General features: G+C 40.7%; 1 protein-coding gene across 9 annotated transcripts in view; it reads right to left on the bottom strand.

The window, feature by feature from the left end:
- LOC139454481 (protein phosphatase 1 regulatory subunit 16A-like) overlaps positions 1-16,741 on the bottom strand; it is a 57,868-nt gene that overhangs the window by 17,530 nt on the left and 23,597 nt on the right. For 7 of the 9 annotated variants that reach the window (XM_071236218.1, XM_071236216.1, XM_071236212.1 and 4 more), the window contains exons 4-10: positions 16,356-16,501; positions 13,390-13,493; positions 12,034-12,158; positions 10,972-11,097; positions 10,420-10,495; positions 9,585-9,696; positions 3,602-3,673 (exon numbers count right to left, since the gene is read on the bottom strand). In XM_071236218.1, the coding sequence (XP_071092319.1) occupies positions 3,602-3,673; positions 9,585-9,696; positions 10,420-10,495; positions 10,972-11,097; positions 12,034-12,158; positions 13,390-13,493; positions 16,356-16,501 (761 nt within the window). Of the gene's footprint in view, positions 1-940; positions 992-3,601; positions 3,674-9,584; positions 9,697-10,419; positions 10,496-10,971; positions 11,098-12,033; positions 12,159-13,389; positions 13,494-16,355; positions 16,502-16,741 lie in introns of all 9 variants that reach the window. The other 2 variants (XM_071236220.1, XM_071236221.1) reach the window with 2 other exon arrangements.

The following is a 16,741-nucleotide window of genomic DNA, read 5'->3' as shown; positions in this document are numbered from 1 at the left end:
TCATGACCCGATAATGGCCAACATTGCTTTAATGGTTGAGTTCAACTTCTCAACCATTTTGTATGGCCTTGTCTGGTAAATTGATATGCAGTTAACAATTCAGACCTTGTCCAAAAGATTTACAAAGTACATTTTGCAAAATAGTTACTATTCAATATGTATCTAAATCCTTCAGTAATACATGCTCACTCAAACTAATCATGCTAATAGCTATAAGACAGTTAATAATATTTCAGAAATGTTTCCGTAAATAATGACTTTGAGGTTTTTGAAGTTCATAAAAAGGTGATGCAAAAACCTTTTTATCAATATCCTAATCAGCATATGATAGTAATTTCACCAGCTTGTTAAGAAGTGAGGTAATTGAATCTTAGAGTGGACCCTCACTCACTCTAACTCTAAACATAAGAGTAATGGCAAGCATAACTTGACTTAATCTCAAACTATGTATCAAACATCAACACCTCATCTTGCCCTGAGCAAGTGACTTGGGTTTAAAGCCACTTTGAACAATATATCAGTTATGTCACAGATCATTACACCTAATTCTGCCATAGTACATGCATCTAGCTGAAGGTCATTCATGTACATGGTACTATGTCCAGCTTCAAATAACTTTCAATCTCATCTAATCGGGAGACTTCACATGCACCTGATGGCTGACAGCTGCAAAGGCAGGTAACTGACCACATGCTGCAACCATTGGACAAACACAACATGTTTGTCATACACATCTATAATTACCACCACCCTCATCTATGTGGGAAAATCTGCTCTTTAAGATAATCAAAACAAATCAATTATATTTATTATCAAGCCAGTAACATCAGTTAATAACCACGCAGAATACAATGTTAGGCCATCACCATCAACCTCTGGTAGCGAGCTTGAAACCATGAATATTATAACCTGTTCTGTCACGAGGACAAGGTTGCCTTACCGTACGTCACTCATGTCATTGATGCGAGATGAGCAAGCCTTGCTTCTGTCCCTGTCGCACAACCCATCACAACTCAAATCAATAACAGTGCAACACATCGTGTCTTGTGCAGGCCTACCAATGAAAACCAGCAGAGCGCATCCTAATTGAATATGTACACATATTAATAGAAATAGCCATATAAATTACAAAAGATCTAATCCCCATAAAGTGTGAATCGTAATGATTAAAACCCACCACATTTTTAATTGAACAAAATTTAGTAAATCCCGCAGACCACAACGAACCAAGTGTGTACACTTTCAGTTCGTAGCGGTCTCCATTGAATATGTGGGTTTTAATCATTATGAGGCACACTTTATGGGGATTGGATCTTGTTTTCAGTTTGTGAGTGGTTATTTCTATTTAAATGGTGTACATATGACATAGCTCTGTTGCTCTCTGCAGATTTTCATTGGCAGACGTGTGTAGATACATCAAAATTAGAATTAATTCACATGTAGATCATGCACACTAAACAGGACACAAAAACATGGACAGAAACTGTTTTTCTACTGAGACAAACGTTTCTCATACACAAATCTGATACAGGGTCCATTTTGTGAATGCCAGCAGCGTGAGCCAAACTCACAGGGTTACACCTTGTTGTTAGAAGGAGAGGGAAATGTTAATCAGTATGGAGGTGTGTTATGCAGAGGCTAAAGCAGCCAGCTAAGACAGATTTCAGGCACTCAAAGAGCTTCTCTTCAGCATCTAATGTACAGATTCTATAGAACTCTTGTAAGTGTCCTTTCTGAATAATCTCATTGCATTTTGACATGTACAGGCGTCCTGCCAATTATCTTCATACCCCATGCAGAGACCAAAGCTGTGTTTGTAAACCTAGCCATTCTGAAGTTCAAGAGTATACAGGTGTCTTATCCTTCTGTCCGAGTGTCAGTCCCTTCAACAGTCCCCTGGCACCTTACACTTGTTACAGTCAGAACATCTGACACCACACTTGGGTACACTCTACAGAAACTCAGAACCTACTGGCCGTACATCCTACTACTGTCATTACTGAAGTCACTTCATGATACTGTAAAAAAATGCAATTAAGACAGTGTAGCCTTCTGTCAGCAAAGGCCTGTCCATCATACAGTCAACACCCTACAGCCAGCCAGTGTCTTTGTGTGTCCATCTAACTCAGAAAATACTCTTCAGTCAGAAAGTATCTTTATACCATCAAACAGTCAGTGAACACCCAACAGTCAGCTTCACCTTTGTGCATCATACCATCAGTGAACACCCTTCAGTCAGCCATACCTGTGTCCATCCACCAGTCAGCTACACCCATGCCCACCAAACCATCAGTGAACATCCTACAGTTGTCTACTCCTTTGGCGATCCAACAATCAGTGAACACCCTACAGTCAGCTACACCCTTGTCCATCCAACCACCAGTAAACTACCTACAGTCGTCCACACCTTTGTCCATCCAACCATCAGTGAACACCATAGTCAGCAACACCTTTGTCCATACAACCATCAGTGAACACCCTACAGTCGTCCACACCTTTGTCCATCCAACCATCAGTGAACACCATAGTCAGCAACACCTTTGTCCATACAACCATCAGTGAACACCCTACAGTCAGCTACACCCATGTCCTTCCAACCATCAGTGAACACCCTACAGTCAGCTACACCCATGTCCATCCAACCATCAGTGAACACCCTACAGTCAGCTGCACCCTTGTCCTTCCAACCATCAGTGAACACCCTACAGTCAGCTACACCCATGTCCTTCCAACCATCAGTGAACACCCTACAGTCAGCTACACCCTTGTCCTTCCAACCATCAGTGAACACTTTACAGTCAGCTGCACCCTCGTCCATCCAACCCTCAGCGAACATCCTAGTCAGCAACACCTTTGTCCATCAAACCTATCCGTGAACACCCTACAGTAAGCTACATCCTTGTCCATCCAACCCTGTGAACACCCTAGTCAGCTACACCCTTGTCCATCCAACCATCAGTGAACACCCTACAGTCAGCTACACCCTTGTCCTTCCAACCATCAGTGAACACCCTACAGTCAGCTGCACCCTTGTCCTTCCAACCATCAGTGAACACCCTACAGTCAGCTACACCCTTGTCCTTCCAACCATCGGTGAACACCCTACAGTCAGCTACACCCATGTCCTTCCAACCATCAGTGAACACCCTACAGTCAGCTACACCCTTGTCCTTCCAACCATCAGTGAACACCCTACAGTAAGCTACATCCTTGTCCATCCAACCATCAGTTCTGTACAATTCTGTAGTCAGTACACCTGGAACTCAGTAAAATATATATCAGTACATGCCCATAGTCAGTACACCTTAAAGCCAGTACACCTCAGTGGTCAGCACACACAGTCTTGTAGTCGTCAGCAAATCTGACCTGGTTAATATTTCTGTCAAGGAAACACACAACCTAAGTCTGTTACAATAGTGGTCTACCTCATACAAGTCTGATCTATGAGATGAGATTGATTATTAGAATGCAGGGTTGGTTAATACTAAAGCAGTCAAAGGATAATGCTGGGATGTGGAAAGGTAAGCGAAGATGGTGCAGCAGAGTAGACTGAGAGACATATTACAATGATATATATGGTATCTATCATGTGATGTCTAACCTGTGACTACTGGGAGTTTTCTCACTCAGTGAGGAATTGGAGCTATACAGCATCCCTGGGGAATGAGTCAAGCTGAAATATAGAGCAGCATCAGGCTTGAGATCATGCCTGCCTTAGTGGCATCATTTCATACATCATCCTACATGGTGCTGGAGGTGAGAACACTCCAAGAGCTTCATGTGCATTCAAATCTTACAGGAAATGGTCTTTCGAGACTCTTATTTCATCTTGATTAACTTCATGCTCTTCCATTATGATAGATTTATCCTTTTTTAGCAACAGAATCACTTCATGCTCTTTTGTTTAATGATTTATCAGTTCGGGAAAAGGACTAACTTCGTCATGTTCATGCTCTTTGTTATAATAAATTATCATTTCAGCAAAAAATAAGTTCATGCTCTTTTGTTTAGTAAATTTATAATTTCGGCAAAAAGATTCACTTCATGCCCTATTGTTATTACAGGTTTAAGTTCATGCCTAAAATGCCTTTGTTATTTGAACTGATAGACTGGGCATGGGTACAAAAGAACCTTCAACAGAGGTTTGACCTTCAACCATGATCACTGGACACATGGATAATATGTAAAAGGTGGGACCAGTGACTGTTACATGGCCTAGAACTCCAAGGATGTGTTGAAAGTAGGCTGGATAGATGGAGAACCAAAGGGTAATAATCAAAGCTGGGTTTAACTGATGGAGTGACCAAGTGCAGTTGAAGGTGGGTTGGAAAGATCGAGAAACCATCTGGTCAGGTTAAAGTGTGTTGGAATGACAGTGGACATATCTAGGCCTGCTCAGAGGCTGATATTCGGCCACAAATATGGAGCTAAAGAACAGTAAAAGTCCTTATTTGAATCTACAGTTTCTAAATTCCACAGAACTTACAAAAATACCGTATTCGACGTAATAAGCGCCAAGGGCGCTCTCAAAATTAGAAATAGGGGGCTCTTATTAGAATATTATTTTGGTGAAAAAAAACAGAGTTGAAAGATATATTTCGTGGTTTATGCTGACAGCCTGAAATGTTTATATACAACAGATATATTTTTCCAGAATTTAATTGCCCATAATTAAGGGTGCATATAACACACAAGTGCGTATTATACGCGAATAAATAAGTCTTGTGTACATTGATCAATAGGAAGGGGTGCTAATTGGATTGTGCACTAGCCAATATATTAGCAAATATCACCGTGGGCGCTTTTTAGAGCAGGGCGCTTATTACGTCGAATACAGTAAGAAAATTTAAAAAAATCCAAGTTTGAAAAATATCTTGTTTTCCCCTAAATTGGCCGCCAAGGTGAGGTGAGTTGGAGGTTTTGAGAGACCATGTGAAGGGTAAGGGGGGGTTGGAGAGATAGAGAGACCATTAAGGGAAAGTTAATTGTGGAACCTATGTCATATGGATAACAACCTGAAGGTAGGAAGTATGTAGCATGCAGTTAAGTACATATATTAGGCAGAAGGACAAGAGCCTCAGACCATGTTTGTGCTCAACTGATTGTCAAACAAACATTGAATTTTGAAGACCTTTACAAGTTACACCGAAAAAACACACAGAACAAGTAGCTTACAACCTAGTTTAGCTAGTTTTATTTATTTAAAATCTCATTGATGATAAGGACTTGAAGAGACATGACAGTACTTCATAAACACTTATTGATGACCTCTATATTAAGCATAAACAACAACCTCTATATTAAGTATAAATTCAAGTTCAACACTAAAGTAACTAATACCCCTAGTTAAGATAAAAACTTAGGTACAGCAAAATGCCAACAGAAGGGTTGAGATCAACCCCCTTGAAAGACTCTGTTTTTAAGTCATGTGATCCTAACCAAACAAAATATCAAGACACTGGTTTGACTTGCAAAAGCTGTGATATCAAGAGTTTTACAAACAGAGGAACAGAGGACAGAAAATGCATGACAGCCAGTTGAGCTTGAAAAGTCTGACTGTGGACAAGTTAGTTTTATTAGAGATTAATATAGATAATCAGTTTTTTATATTTAGTATATATTTATTTTATCTGGATGCACATGTAGTCTTGTAAAATGTATCAAGGCAAGAAACAACTCAAAGAAATCTGGAATAGAAGTTAAACAATTAATCTGAATGAAGGGCAGGCAGAGTGCATATGAAGAATTCCCATACACTGTGGACAATGTCAGACTGATGAACTCTGGACGCTGATGAGGTCATCCAATTCAGCATTCAACAACACAATACGTGAGTTGTGTTCTACGCTGCTTTGAACTGTACATCAGTTACATCACAGAATGCCAGCTAAATGTGGGAGGAAAGTTTGAAGTGATGCAGGAGTTCGACATTCACCACCCTGCTGGAATCCCAAGCACCGTTACAGTGTTGAAACGCCAAGGATCATAATTAGGGCAAATCAGGGATTTGACCCCAGATAACAGGATCTCCTGGCACATCTAAGGAACACCGCTCTGTACAGAACTGTAGCACGGTTGGCCAATTGTGTCCGAAAGAACAAAATGATTAAAAAAATATATCTTTACTGCAGTTCACAAATATGCTACTAAAAATAGTGATTCTTTCATGTTTCTAAACTTAATCAAACTTGCCATGACAGATTAACTGTAGTAATATAGCAGTACTTAACCTGACATGCCAGGACTGATTAAATATAGTAATATGAAAGAATCAGGTGGTCCTTAACTTGTTTTGAGTAGAATAGTAACAAGTTGACTACACTTTGGTGATTTTCGCTGGATCTTACAAAATGTTAATTGAACAGAAAGGTTCTGATGCCAGCCAACAGCACTGAACCATACGGATTAGGTAGCATCAGTATCATGTCCACCGTGTATAGATATTCCATTTGTTCAAGTGCAGAAGACACTACATACAGGCAAGCAATAATCGCACCCAACATCAAGCCTAGCTTTACACAGGGCACATAAGCATGATGATGCCAGCCATGAAACAAGTACAAATCCAATACTGCAAATTCTTTGGTAAAATAACCATGATAATAAGGGAAACAGATAATATAATAACTTTATTTCATAACTACAAAGATAGTGGAAATGCTATTACTATTATGAATACTATTATGAAATAAACTCAAAATATTTAGAGTGTCTTCAGTATCTGATTCTTATCACAATCTTATGACACTCAGTTTAATTTGTTTGAAATATTTTTCCTTTTACAGAGGACAATAATGTCATGCAACAGACCCAACCATCTACCCATGCATTGTTGGACTAGCCAACATACACGCCTTACATGTGACTATGAATATACACACAGACACACACACACACACACACACACACAGCATCTTCCCGAGGCAAGGGTGTCAACTGACTATAAAAGTCCAGTTTCTACACTTGCCGAACTAGGCTGAAATTATGGAGTCATATTTTGGCTGGACTAACAAGTCTGCGCATAGTCCAATCAATCTCGTAATAAAATCGACATCCATTTCGTAAACTGCAGTACAGGTTTTAGTCGATTGCAGGATTTGCATAGCATGTGTACCGCCAACTCAGGATCAATAGATATTTTTCAAATTTTTTCATCTTTTTAATCAAGGTGCTAACGTGATTTGATCCACTTTATCACTATATAGATTTTGATTATCAATCAGATCGTGTTAACTGGGCGCCACCATTTTGTTTGAAGCAAATGCAAGTAATATAAGGGGTGGAATCTGATTGGTCAATAGGGGGAACACAGAAGGGACATAACTCGTAATAGCCACTCTTGGCGCTACGATCGAGCCCTGAAATTCTAGTCTTGTTCAGCAAGGGTGGAAACTGGACTTTGACAGTCAGTTAACTCCCTTGCCTAGGGAAGATGCACACACAGACACTACTCCCATACACACACAACATACAACGATGAATGGAATGTAGTCTGACTCAGTGTCTCTGTGTAGGGAGCTTGATATGGGAAGACAGCCGGAATTGAGGCGAGATGAGATGAAAATGGGTTTAATATTGTGTTCAATATCACTGCACTTGTATAGAAATGTGCCTGCACGTATGGGCTTGTCTGCTTGTACTAGTCCAAACTAATGCCCATTTTATAGTGCTTGCCCCTTAAGACATACCACAGTTTAACATGATACCCAACTCAGACAGCATACTGACTGAGCTGACCAGTTTTTGTTTTATCCCATTAATGCCGAGCGCCAGGTAGGGTAACAACAAGTTCCATCTTTTAATATATTTTGGTATGACGTGTCTAGGGATCAAACTCCAGGTAGATGCTCTCTCTGCTAGACCATGGAAGTTATGAAACCCACCGGTTCAGACAAACCAAAGATAATAACCATAATAAGGGATTTGAAGCCATGATCAGCAGATCCAGCCATTCTATGGACAGTACACACTGTGTCAGTGAACATCTATCCTGAGCAGTATGACAACACAACAAAAACAACTTCCATGCAAATCTTATTCACTCCAAGTAAGTCACAATGCATACATCGTCAACTCGTCCTTTCCTTCAATACAGTTGACAACTACTACAAGCTCACTTCAGATTACATGGCCAGAAAAAGCAACCAATAGGCTTAATGAACACCACTCAAACACATGCTTTATTCACGAATGTGACACGGATTTGTGACAAGGGGACAACACTTCCACATCTTCTAAATGTGAACATCTGTGCCTAGCACATGTTTCTAGCAGTTACCAGATGAATGTACAGACAACTGTAAGATATAACTGTTCTATGTTATATTGATGTGTCAAATACTGTGTCACATGTGAATATCAAACACATACACAATTATATATTCATGCATTTGAAACCAGTCTCCAGATGTGTCAGGACTTGTCATTTAGGGATTACTTGATCAAGAGCCTCCCATGCCACACATATTTCACAAATCCGAATAACTTCAACATAATTTGACGATAGAAAAAACGTTTCATTAAAGGCTTAATACGTGTATACCCACATTTACAAACTCTACCTGTATGGCCATACATCCTTAAAAGCTCTACCTGTGTGCACACATTTCTTAAAGATCTCCCAACCTGCATGCAGATATTTCTGTGAGAGTGAGTGAACGAGTTGGGTTTAACGCCACTTTTAACAGTATTCCAGTTATATCACGGCATGTCAGCTTAATGTGGGAGGAAAGCCCGAAGTGATGCAAGTCTCAGACGTTTACCACTTCGATGAAACCCACGAGCACGGGTATGGTGCTGACAAACCTAGAAACATAATAGGGCCAAACCGGGAATCGAACCCACAATCATAGTTTTCCGGCGTGCCTAAGGGGTGCAACTCTGCACAGTGAACCGCGGCACCTTAGACAACTGGGCCGCCATTTCTTTAAGAGCTCCCTACCAGTATGTCCACGTTTCTTTATATGATCCCTACGAGTATGTCCACGTTTCTTTAAATGATCCCTGCGAGTATGTCCATGTTTCTTTATATGATCCCTACGAGTATGCCCATGTTTCTTTATACTCTGCCTACGAGTATGTCAACGTTTCTTTATATGATCCCTACCTGTATGTCCACGTTTCTTTATATGATCCCTACGAGTATGTCCACGTTTCTTTAAATGATCCCTGCGAGTATGTCCACGTTTCTTTAAATGATCCCTGCGAGTATGTCCACGTTTCTTTATATGATCCCTACGAGTATGTCCACGTTTCTTTATATGATCCCTACGAGTATGTCCACGTTTCTTTATATGATCCCTACGAGTATGTCCACGTTTCTTTATATGATCCTACCTGTATGCCCACGTTTCTTTATACTCTGCCTACGAGTATGTCCAGGTATCTTTAAGTGTGCTCTACCTGTATGCACCACCATTTACAAAAAGCTTCCAGCCCGTACGCCCTAGACGCCCTAGGAACCATCCACATGTTGCTTCAGCTCCCTATTTGAGAACCCATATGATCCCTACTTCTATGCCAGTGGAGTTCCCACCGTGCATCTCTGTAGCCTGGTTTCAAAACAAGCATGCAGTGCCTCCTACCTTCTGGTACTAATACGGTGTTTTCTCTGAGGCAACCGATTGTTCCGCGTTGTCTCAATCTCATCCTTCATGTCAAGGATCTTCTGTTTGAGCTCGGGATCCTCACATAAATCTGGTCACGGAAAGATAGATAGAAACACATCAAGTGGTTACCAAAGTTACAGCTGATCCATTCACTACAAAAGCAAATCAGTTTACAATGGGAGTTTCAATATTCAAGTAAAAATTTGTTTCAACTGTTAATCTCAAGTGTTCTACACAATTTTGGTTTACAACAAGCATTCTCTCCTCTGCAAGCTCAAGTTCTGCTTGATACAAGCACGATCAATTGACATCGTCTGCCAATATTTAATCAAGGTCAGGAATTAACGAATCTATACAGAGGTGATAAAATAAAGCATGGGCAAATCCATCTTTGTGGTAAGATGTAACAGCACAAATGTTAACTATTGTGTCTTTGCACTGCATGATAACCTAAGAATAATAAGGAACCCCCAAATAATATTGGGGAGGGTGCAATATCCTACAGAACAACTCCATAAAATCAAAGTACTACAGAAGTTATTTGACAAGGACAAGATATGTAGTGAGTGAGTGAGTTGGGTTTCATGGCGCTTCGAACAGTAGTGCAGATACATCACAGCATGTCAGCTTAATGTGGGAGTACAACCCGATGTGATTCAGGTCTCAGACGTTTGCCACTTTGGTAAAAGCCATGATCACGATGGGTTTGGTGCTGACAAACCTGGAAACGTAATCAGGTGAACCGGGATTCAAACCCATAATCATAGGACAAGCCAAGTAAACTCAGTTGGTTCATAAACATGATAAATACCAAAAGCAGTCTCTCCATTTCGTGTTTTGGCATCAAGATCAGCTCCATTCTGGACAAGGAGTTCCAAAATCTCTGGCTGGAAAAGATATGTAGGCTCTTTTTCATCAACAGCTCCAATAAATAACATAGGGATACATCTTGAAAGAGAGTGAGTGAGTATGGTTTTACGCCGCTTTTAGCAGTATTCCAGCAATATCACGTCGGGGGACACCAGAAATGGGCTCTTGAAAGAGAACTAAGGACAAAATATATGTTCACACCATGAAGTGTGATCATTATCATGATTATTTTAGCACATCATAACAATATTACTTGTACCTAAATGATTTTGAATATTTGAAGCGCAAACAGACTCCAACAGCTAGAGTGAGTGAGCAAGTCTTTCACAGCTTTTAGCAATATCATGGCAGGGACACCATTAAAAACATGTGGGGAATCGAACCCAGATGTTCAACATGACAAGCGAACGCTTTAACCACTAGGCTACCCCACCGCCCCCAACAGGAACAGACAACAGTTCACTTCAAGCTGTTTGGTTCATCAGCAACTCACCTGTCCCCAGTAGGCTGCTGCATGTATAGGTTGCCATGAGTCGTCATCACGCATGTTGATAGCGACATGATTGGTCAGGAGATAGTCGGCCACTTCTATGTAGCCATTGGCTGCGGCTATGTGCAGCTGAGGACAAAAGTAAGAGTGAGTGAAAATCAACAAAGTAGAACACAAGCAGACATCTCTAAACTGACAGTTAACTCTACTCTTCAATAGGGGAGACTACTGGGGCTATATTCACTATTGCAACAGTATTACGATAGTATTAAAACAACTAAAAGGCTTGATAATTACACAACCAATGTAATAAAACTGAATTAAGTATTGCCAGATATTTTCCTCTTGTTGCTACTCAAACCAAAGGGAAGTAACTCTAAACTGAAGTCATAATCCTTGCTAATCAACACACAGCAGGTTTGAAATTTGACTGTCAAAGCTGATTTTTTTAATAACTAATAGAGTCTGTTGAAACAATCAATTGTTATGCACACTATCTTCAGTACCATTGGTGTCTTAATTCCTATTGATATGTTAAAATTGTAGAGCAATCAACAGCAATGCATCTATAGTTTGATATATATCGTAACATTTCTAGTCATTGCGGAAGAAGGGTTGATCCTATTGATTGACATTGCGTACATGGGTAGGAGTTAGTTACGAAGGATCAACGGGTAAACTTTTTGAAATTTTCTCTAATATCAAAGAGAACATGGTGAATTGGCATTAACATATTTTTAAAAATATAATTAGCTGTCCATTTTTGTGTTGAAACCTGAGACACAGACCATATTGAGCTACTGGTTCCCATACAGATCTTGATGCACAGAGCCTCAACAACAGTGGATGTAAGACAGTAGACACAATTTATGGATAACAACTTCTTTATTTTACTGTAATGGTGACAATTCTGTACAGATCAATATACCATTGCCCTTGCTTACCAACGATATAAGGATCCATAACAAAACGTTGCCATCACAGTAAAAAAAGACGTTATCCATATATTGTGTCTTCTTTGTCATACGTCAATTAGCGAGAATTCAAGTTGATGTAAAGACTTACAGGCGTCACTCCATCATCAAGCCGGTGTTCCAGGGCTCGGCGTTCATTGCCCGCAGCCTTGAGGTCGTCCAACATCCTCTTCTCTGTGGCCAGTCGTGTCTCGTCTATCTGCTCCTGTGTGATGCCTGCAAGATCAACACACATTCTATTGGCATGTCACTTGATCAAAGACTTCATCTGGTCACGAATATCAACCAATGAGCTATCAAACAGGACTTTTAGTAATCATATAATTTATATAGGCCCATTACTTTCTTAATTTTGTTGAAAGCATTGCACATTCATCAAGTTTAGTCTGAAAATAATATTCGCACATGTTGGGAAGAGCAGGGTAAGATGGTAGGTTATATATTTTCTTTATCAATTCTATTTCTATAACAAGCTGAATGAACACATGGATAAAATTGCCAAATAATTTTCGGATCAACAAATTTCAAAATGACCATTTAGACCATAAATGTTTGCCCACAATAGCATACAAAACTTGCATAAACAGGGATCTAATACACATGCTGTCCTTCCACAAAGCAACGAGAGGATAGGATAAAGTTAATTAATATGATTAATGTACAGTGTCTAACATAATTTGAACTCACTTCATCATCCAAGCATCACAGGTTCAGAAGTTCACAATGACTTAAAGTGAGTGAGTGAGTGAGTGAGTAGGGTTTTACGGCGCTTTTAGCAATATTCCAGCAATATCACGGTGGGGGACACCAGAAATGGGCTTCACACATTGTACCCATGTCGGGAATCGAACCCGGGTCTTCGGCATGACGAGCGATAACCACTAGGCTACCCGACCGCCCCCCAATGACTTAAAGAGCTGGGAGATATTCTCAACCATGGATGTACAAGTTGCAGAGTGAATGTTTTACATTTCATAGCAGATGAATATGAATATCATTTACCTAAACTTTAACTTTTATGCTAAACACTTTTAACTTATTTGAGATGTCTGTGTCCACAGTGTTGTTCAATATCTTACAGATTTCAGTTTCACATTTTTGAATGGCAACCAATCTGAATTTTACAAGATCAATTTGAACAAGGTGCCTTTACGTCTCTTATGATTCTGTCCATAGATACAAGAAAAGAAGACTTCGCATTCAGATAAAGTCTGTATTTTTTCATGAATAAATTATCAAGCCATCTTCTTTGGCCAAAATGAAAATCCTTATTCTGTTGAAATAAGGGACACACAGATCATACTAAGTGCAATTGTAATTGTTCACAATAGTTTTTCAGATGGAGATATTTAACTACCATCGGATGGAAAGACAAGAACGGCAGAGTCATGCATAACCATGATGTCAAGGTGAGTGCAAACGACAGAATTGAAAAAAGACTGGGTACCTCTCATAGACATCTGAGTCTCTATATAGTCTAACGTTTCCTCATCTTCACAGATGTCGTATGGCATGTTGCCATCAGCATTGACAGCCAACAACTCAGCACCCCTGAAAGAAAACAATAGTTTTTGTACCTCTAATGGGCCATGAAGTACACTCACAAATATCTAAGCCTATCGTTAAACTGTAACTTGTACTACCAGTCAACCTGAAGACAAGGTCAAGATAAGTGCCATTGCTTATAGAACATATACATGTTTCAGCGAAGAGCAATGCACTATACAATGTTTAAATGGAGGATGCTTCCCCACACAATGTGTAAGAGAAAGATCTGTCCCCATACAATGTTTAAGTGGAGGGTGTTGCCCTATACAATGTTTAAGTGGAGGGTGTTGCCCTATACAATGTTTAAGAGGAGAGTGTTGCCCCATACAATGTTTAAGTGGAGGGTGTTGCCCTATACAATGTTTAAGAGGAGGGTGTTGCCCCATACAATGTTTAAGTGGAAGGTGTTGCCCCATACAATGTTTGAGTGGAGGGTGTTGCCTCATACAATGTTTAAGTGGAAGGTGTTGCCCCATACAATGTTTAAGAGGAGGGTGTTGCCCTATACAATGTTTAAGAGGAGGGTGTTGCCTCATACAATGTTTAAGTGGAGGGTGTTGCCCCATACAATGTTTAAGTGGATTGTGTTGCCCCATACAATGTTTAAGTGGAAGGTGTTGCCCCATAAAATGTTAAAGTGGAGGGTGTTGCCCCATACAATGTTTAAGTGGAGTGTGTTGCCCTATACAATGTTTAAGAGGAGGGTGTTGCCCTATACAATGTTTAAGAGGAGGGCGTTGCCCAATACAATGTTTAAGAGGAGGGTGTTGCCCCATACAATGTTTAAGAGGAGGGTGTTGCCCCATACAATGTTTAAGAGGAGGGTGTTGCCCCATACAATGTTTAAGTGGAGGGTGTTGCCCCATACAATGTTTAAGAGGAGGGTGTTACCCTATACAATGTTTAAGTGGAGGGTGTTGCCCCATACAATGTTTAAGTGGAGGGTGTTGCCCTATACAATGTTTAAGTGGATTGTGTTGCCCCATACAATGTTTAAGTGGAAGGTGTTGCCCCATAAAATGTTAAAGTGGAGGGTGTTGCCCCATACAATGTTTAAGTGGAGTGTGTTGCCCTATACAATGTTTAAGAGGAGGGTGTTGCCCCATACAATGTTTAAGAGGAGGGCGTTGCCCAATACAATGTTTAAGAGGAGGGTGTTGCCCCATACAATGTTTAAGAGGAGGGTGTTGCCCCATACAATGTTTAAGAGGAGGGTGTTGCCCCATACAATGTTTAAGTGGAGGGTGTTGCCCCATACAATGTTTAAGAGGAGGGTGTTACCCTATACAATGTTTAAGTGGAGGGTGTTGCCCCATACAATGTTTAAGTGGAGGGTGTTGCCCCATACGATGTTTAAGTGGAGGGTGTTGCCCCATACAATGTTTAAGTGGAAGGTGTTGCCCCATACAATGTTTAAGTGGAGTGTGTTGTCCCATACAATGTTCAAGTAGAGGGTGTTGTCCCATACAATGTTCAAGTGGAGGGTGTTGCCCCATACAATGTTAAAGTGGAGTGTGTTGCCCTATACAATGTTTAAGAGGAGGGTGTTGCCCCATACAATGTTTAAGAAGAGGGTGTTGCCCCATACAATGTTTAAGAGGAGGGTGTTACCCTATACAATGTTTAAGTGGAGGGTGTTGCCCCATACAATGTTTAAGTGGAGGGTGTTGCCCCATACAATGTTTAAGTGGAGGGTGTTGCCCCATACAATGTTTAAGTGGAAGGTGTTGCCCCATACAATGTTTAAGTGGAGTGTGTTGCCCCATACAATGTTCAAGTAGAGGGTGTTGTCCCATACAATGTTCAAGTGGAGGGTGTTGTCCCATACAATGTTCAAGTGGAGGGTGTTGCCCCATACAATGTTTAAGTGGAGGGTGTTGTCCCATACAATGTTTAAGTGGAGGGTGTTGCCTCATACAATGTTTAAGTGGAGGGTGTTGCCCCATACAATGTTCAAGTGGAGGGTGTTGTCCCATATAATGTTTATCTGGAGGTATGTTGCCTCATACAATGTTTAAGTGGAAGATCTGCCCCCACACAATGTTCAAGTGGAAGGTGTTGCCCCATATAATGTATAAATGGAGGGTGTTGCCCTATAAAATGTTTATCTGGAGGTATGTTGCCTCATACAATGTTTAAGTAGAGGGTGTTGCCCCATACAATGTTTAAGTGGAAGGTGTTGCCCCATACAATGTTTATCTGGAGGTGTGTTGCTCTATACAATGTTTAAGTGGAGGGAGTTGCCCAATACAATGTTTAAGAGGAGGGTGTTGCCCTACATAATGTTTAAGATTTCACACAAAGTCCCGGCAGTGCAGTCACTGTCACAGATCATGGCAGCTTACCTGTCTATCACCTGTTGTCATAGTCCACGTTCTCCTGTCACAGGTCACGGCAGCTTACCTGTCTATCACCTGTTGTCATAGTCCACGTTCTCCTGTCACAGGTCATGGCAGCTTACCTGTCTATCACCTGTTGTCATAGTCCACGTTCTCCTGTCACAGGTCATGGCAGCTTACATGTCTATCACCTGTTGTCATAGTCCACGTTCTCCTGTCACAGGTCATGGCAGCTTACCTGTCTATCACCTGTTGTCATAGTCCACGTACTCCTGTCACAGGTCATGGCAGCTTACCTGTCTATCACCTGTTGTCATAGTCCACATACTCCTGTCACAGGTCATGGCAGCTTACATGTCTATCACCTTTTGTCATGGTCGAATGCTCCTGTCACAGGTCATGGCAGCTTACCTCTCTATCACCTGTTGTCATGGTCAACATTTTTCTGTCACAGGTCGTGGCAGCTTACCTGTCTATCAGCTGTTGTCATGGTCAAATGCTCCTGTCACAGGTCATGGCAGCTTACCTGTCTATCAGCTGTTTACATAAATGCACATGTCCACAGGTGGCAGCAGCATGCAGCGGCGTCCACAACTCGCTGTCCTTGGCGTTGACATTAGCTCCATGGTCTAGCAACAGCTGCAGTAGCTCTGTGTTGTCATCAATACAACACTGCAATGGAGGAAACATACACATCAGAGATGGAAAGTCAACTGTCAAATGCTAAAAGTAAAAATTGGAAGCTCTAGATTCAAATACTATAGAGACCCTATGGACCCCAGGATACCCCTTAATCATGCAAAAATCACAAATAGGTAACAATGTAACAATGCACTTGATATATCCTTTGTTGTTTTTTTTGCGCTATGCAAATGTGCATATTGGTTTTTATGTTGATACCGCCATAAATGC

The sequence above is a fragment of the Haliotis cracherodii genome, unplaced genomic scaffold (assembly GCF_022045235.1).
Source record: "Haliotis cracherodii isolate W230 unplaced genomic scaffold, xgHalCrac1.p SCAF_10, whole genome shotgun sequence".
Classification (NCBI taxonomy): Eukaryota; Metazoa; Mollusca; class Gastropoda; order Lepetellida; family Haliotidae; genus Haliotis; species Haliotis cracherodii.
This window is presented reverse-complemented; position numbering and strand designations above follow the sequence as displayed.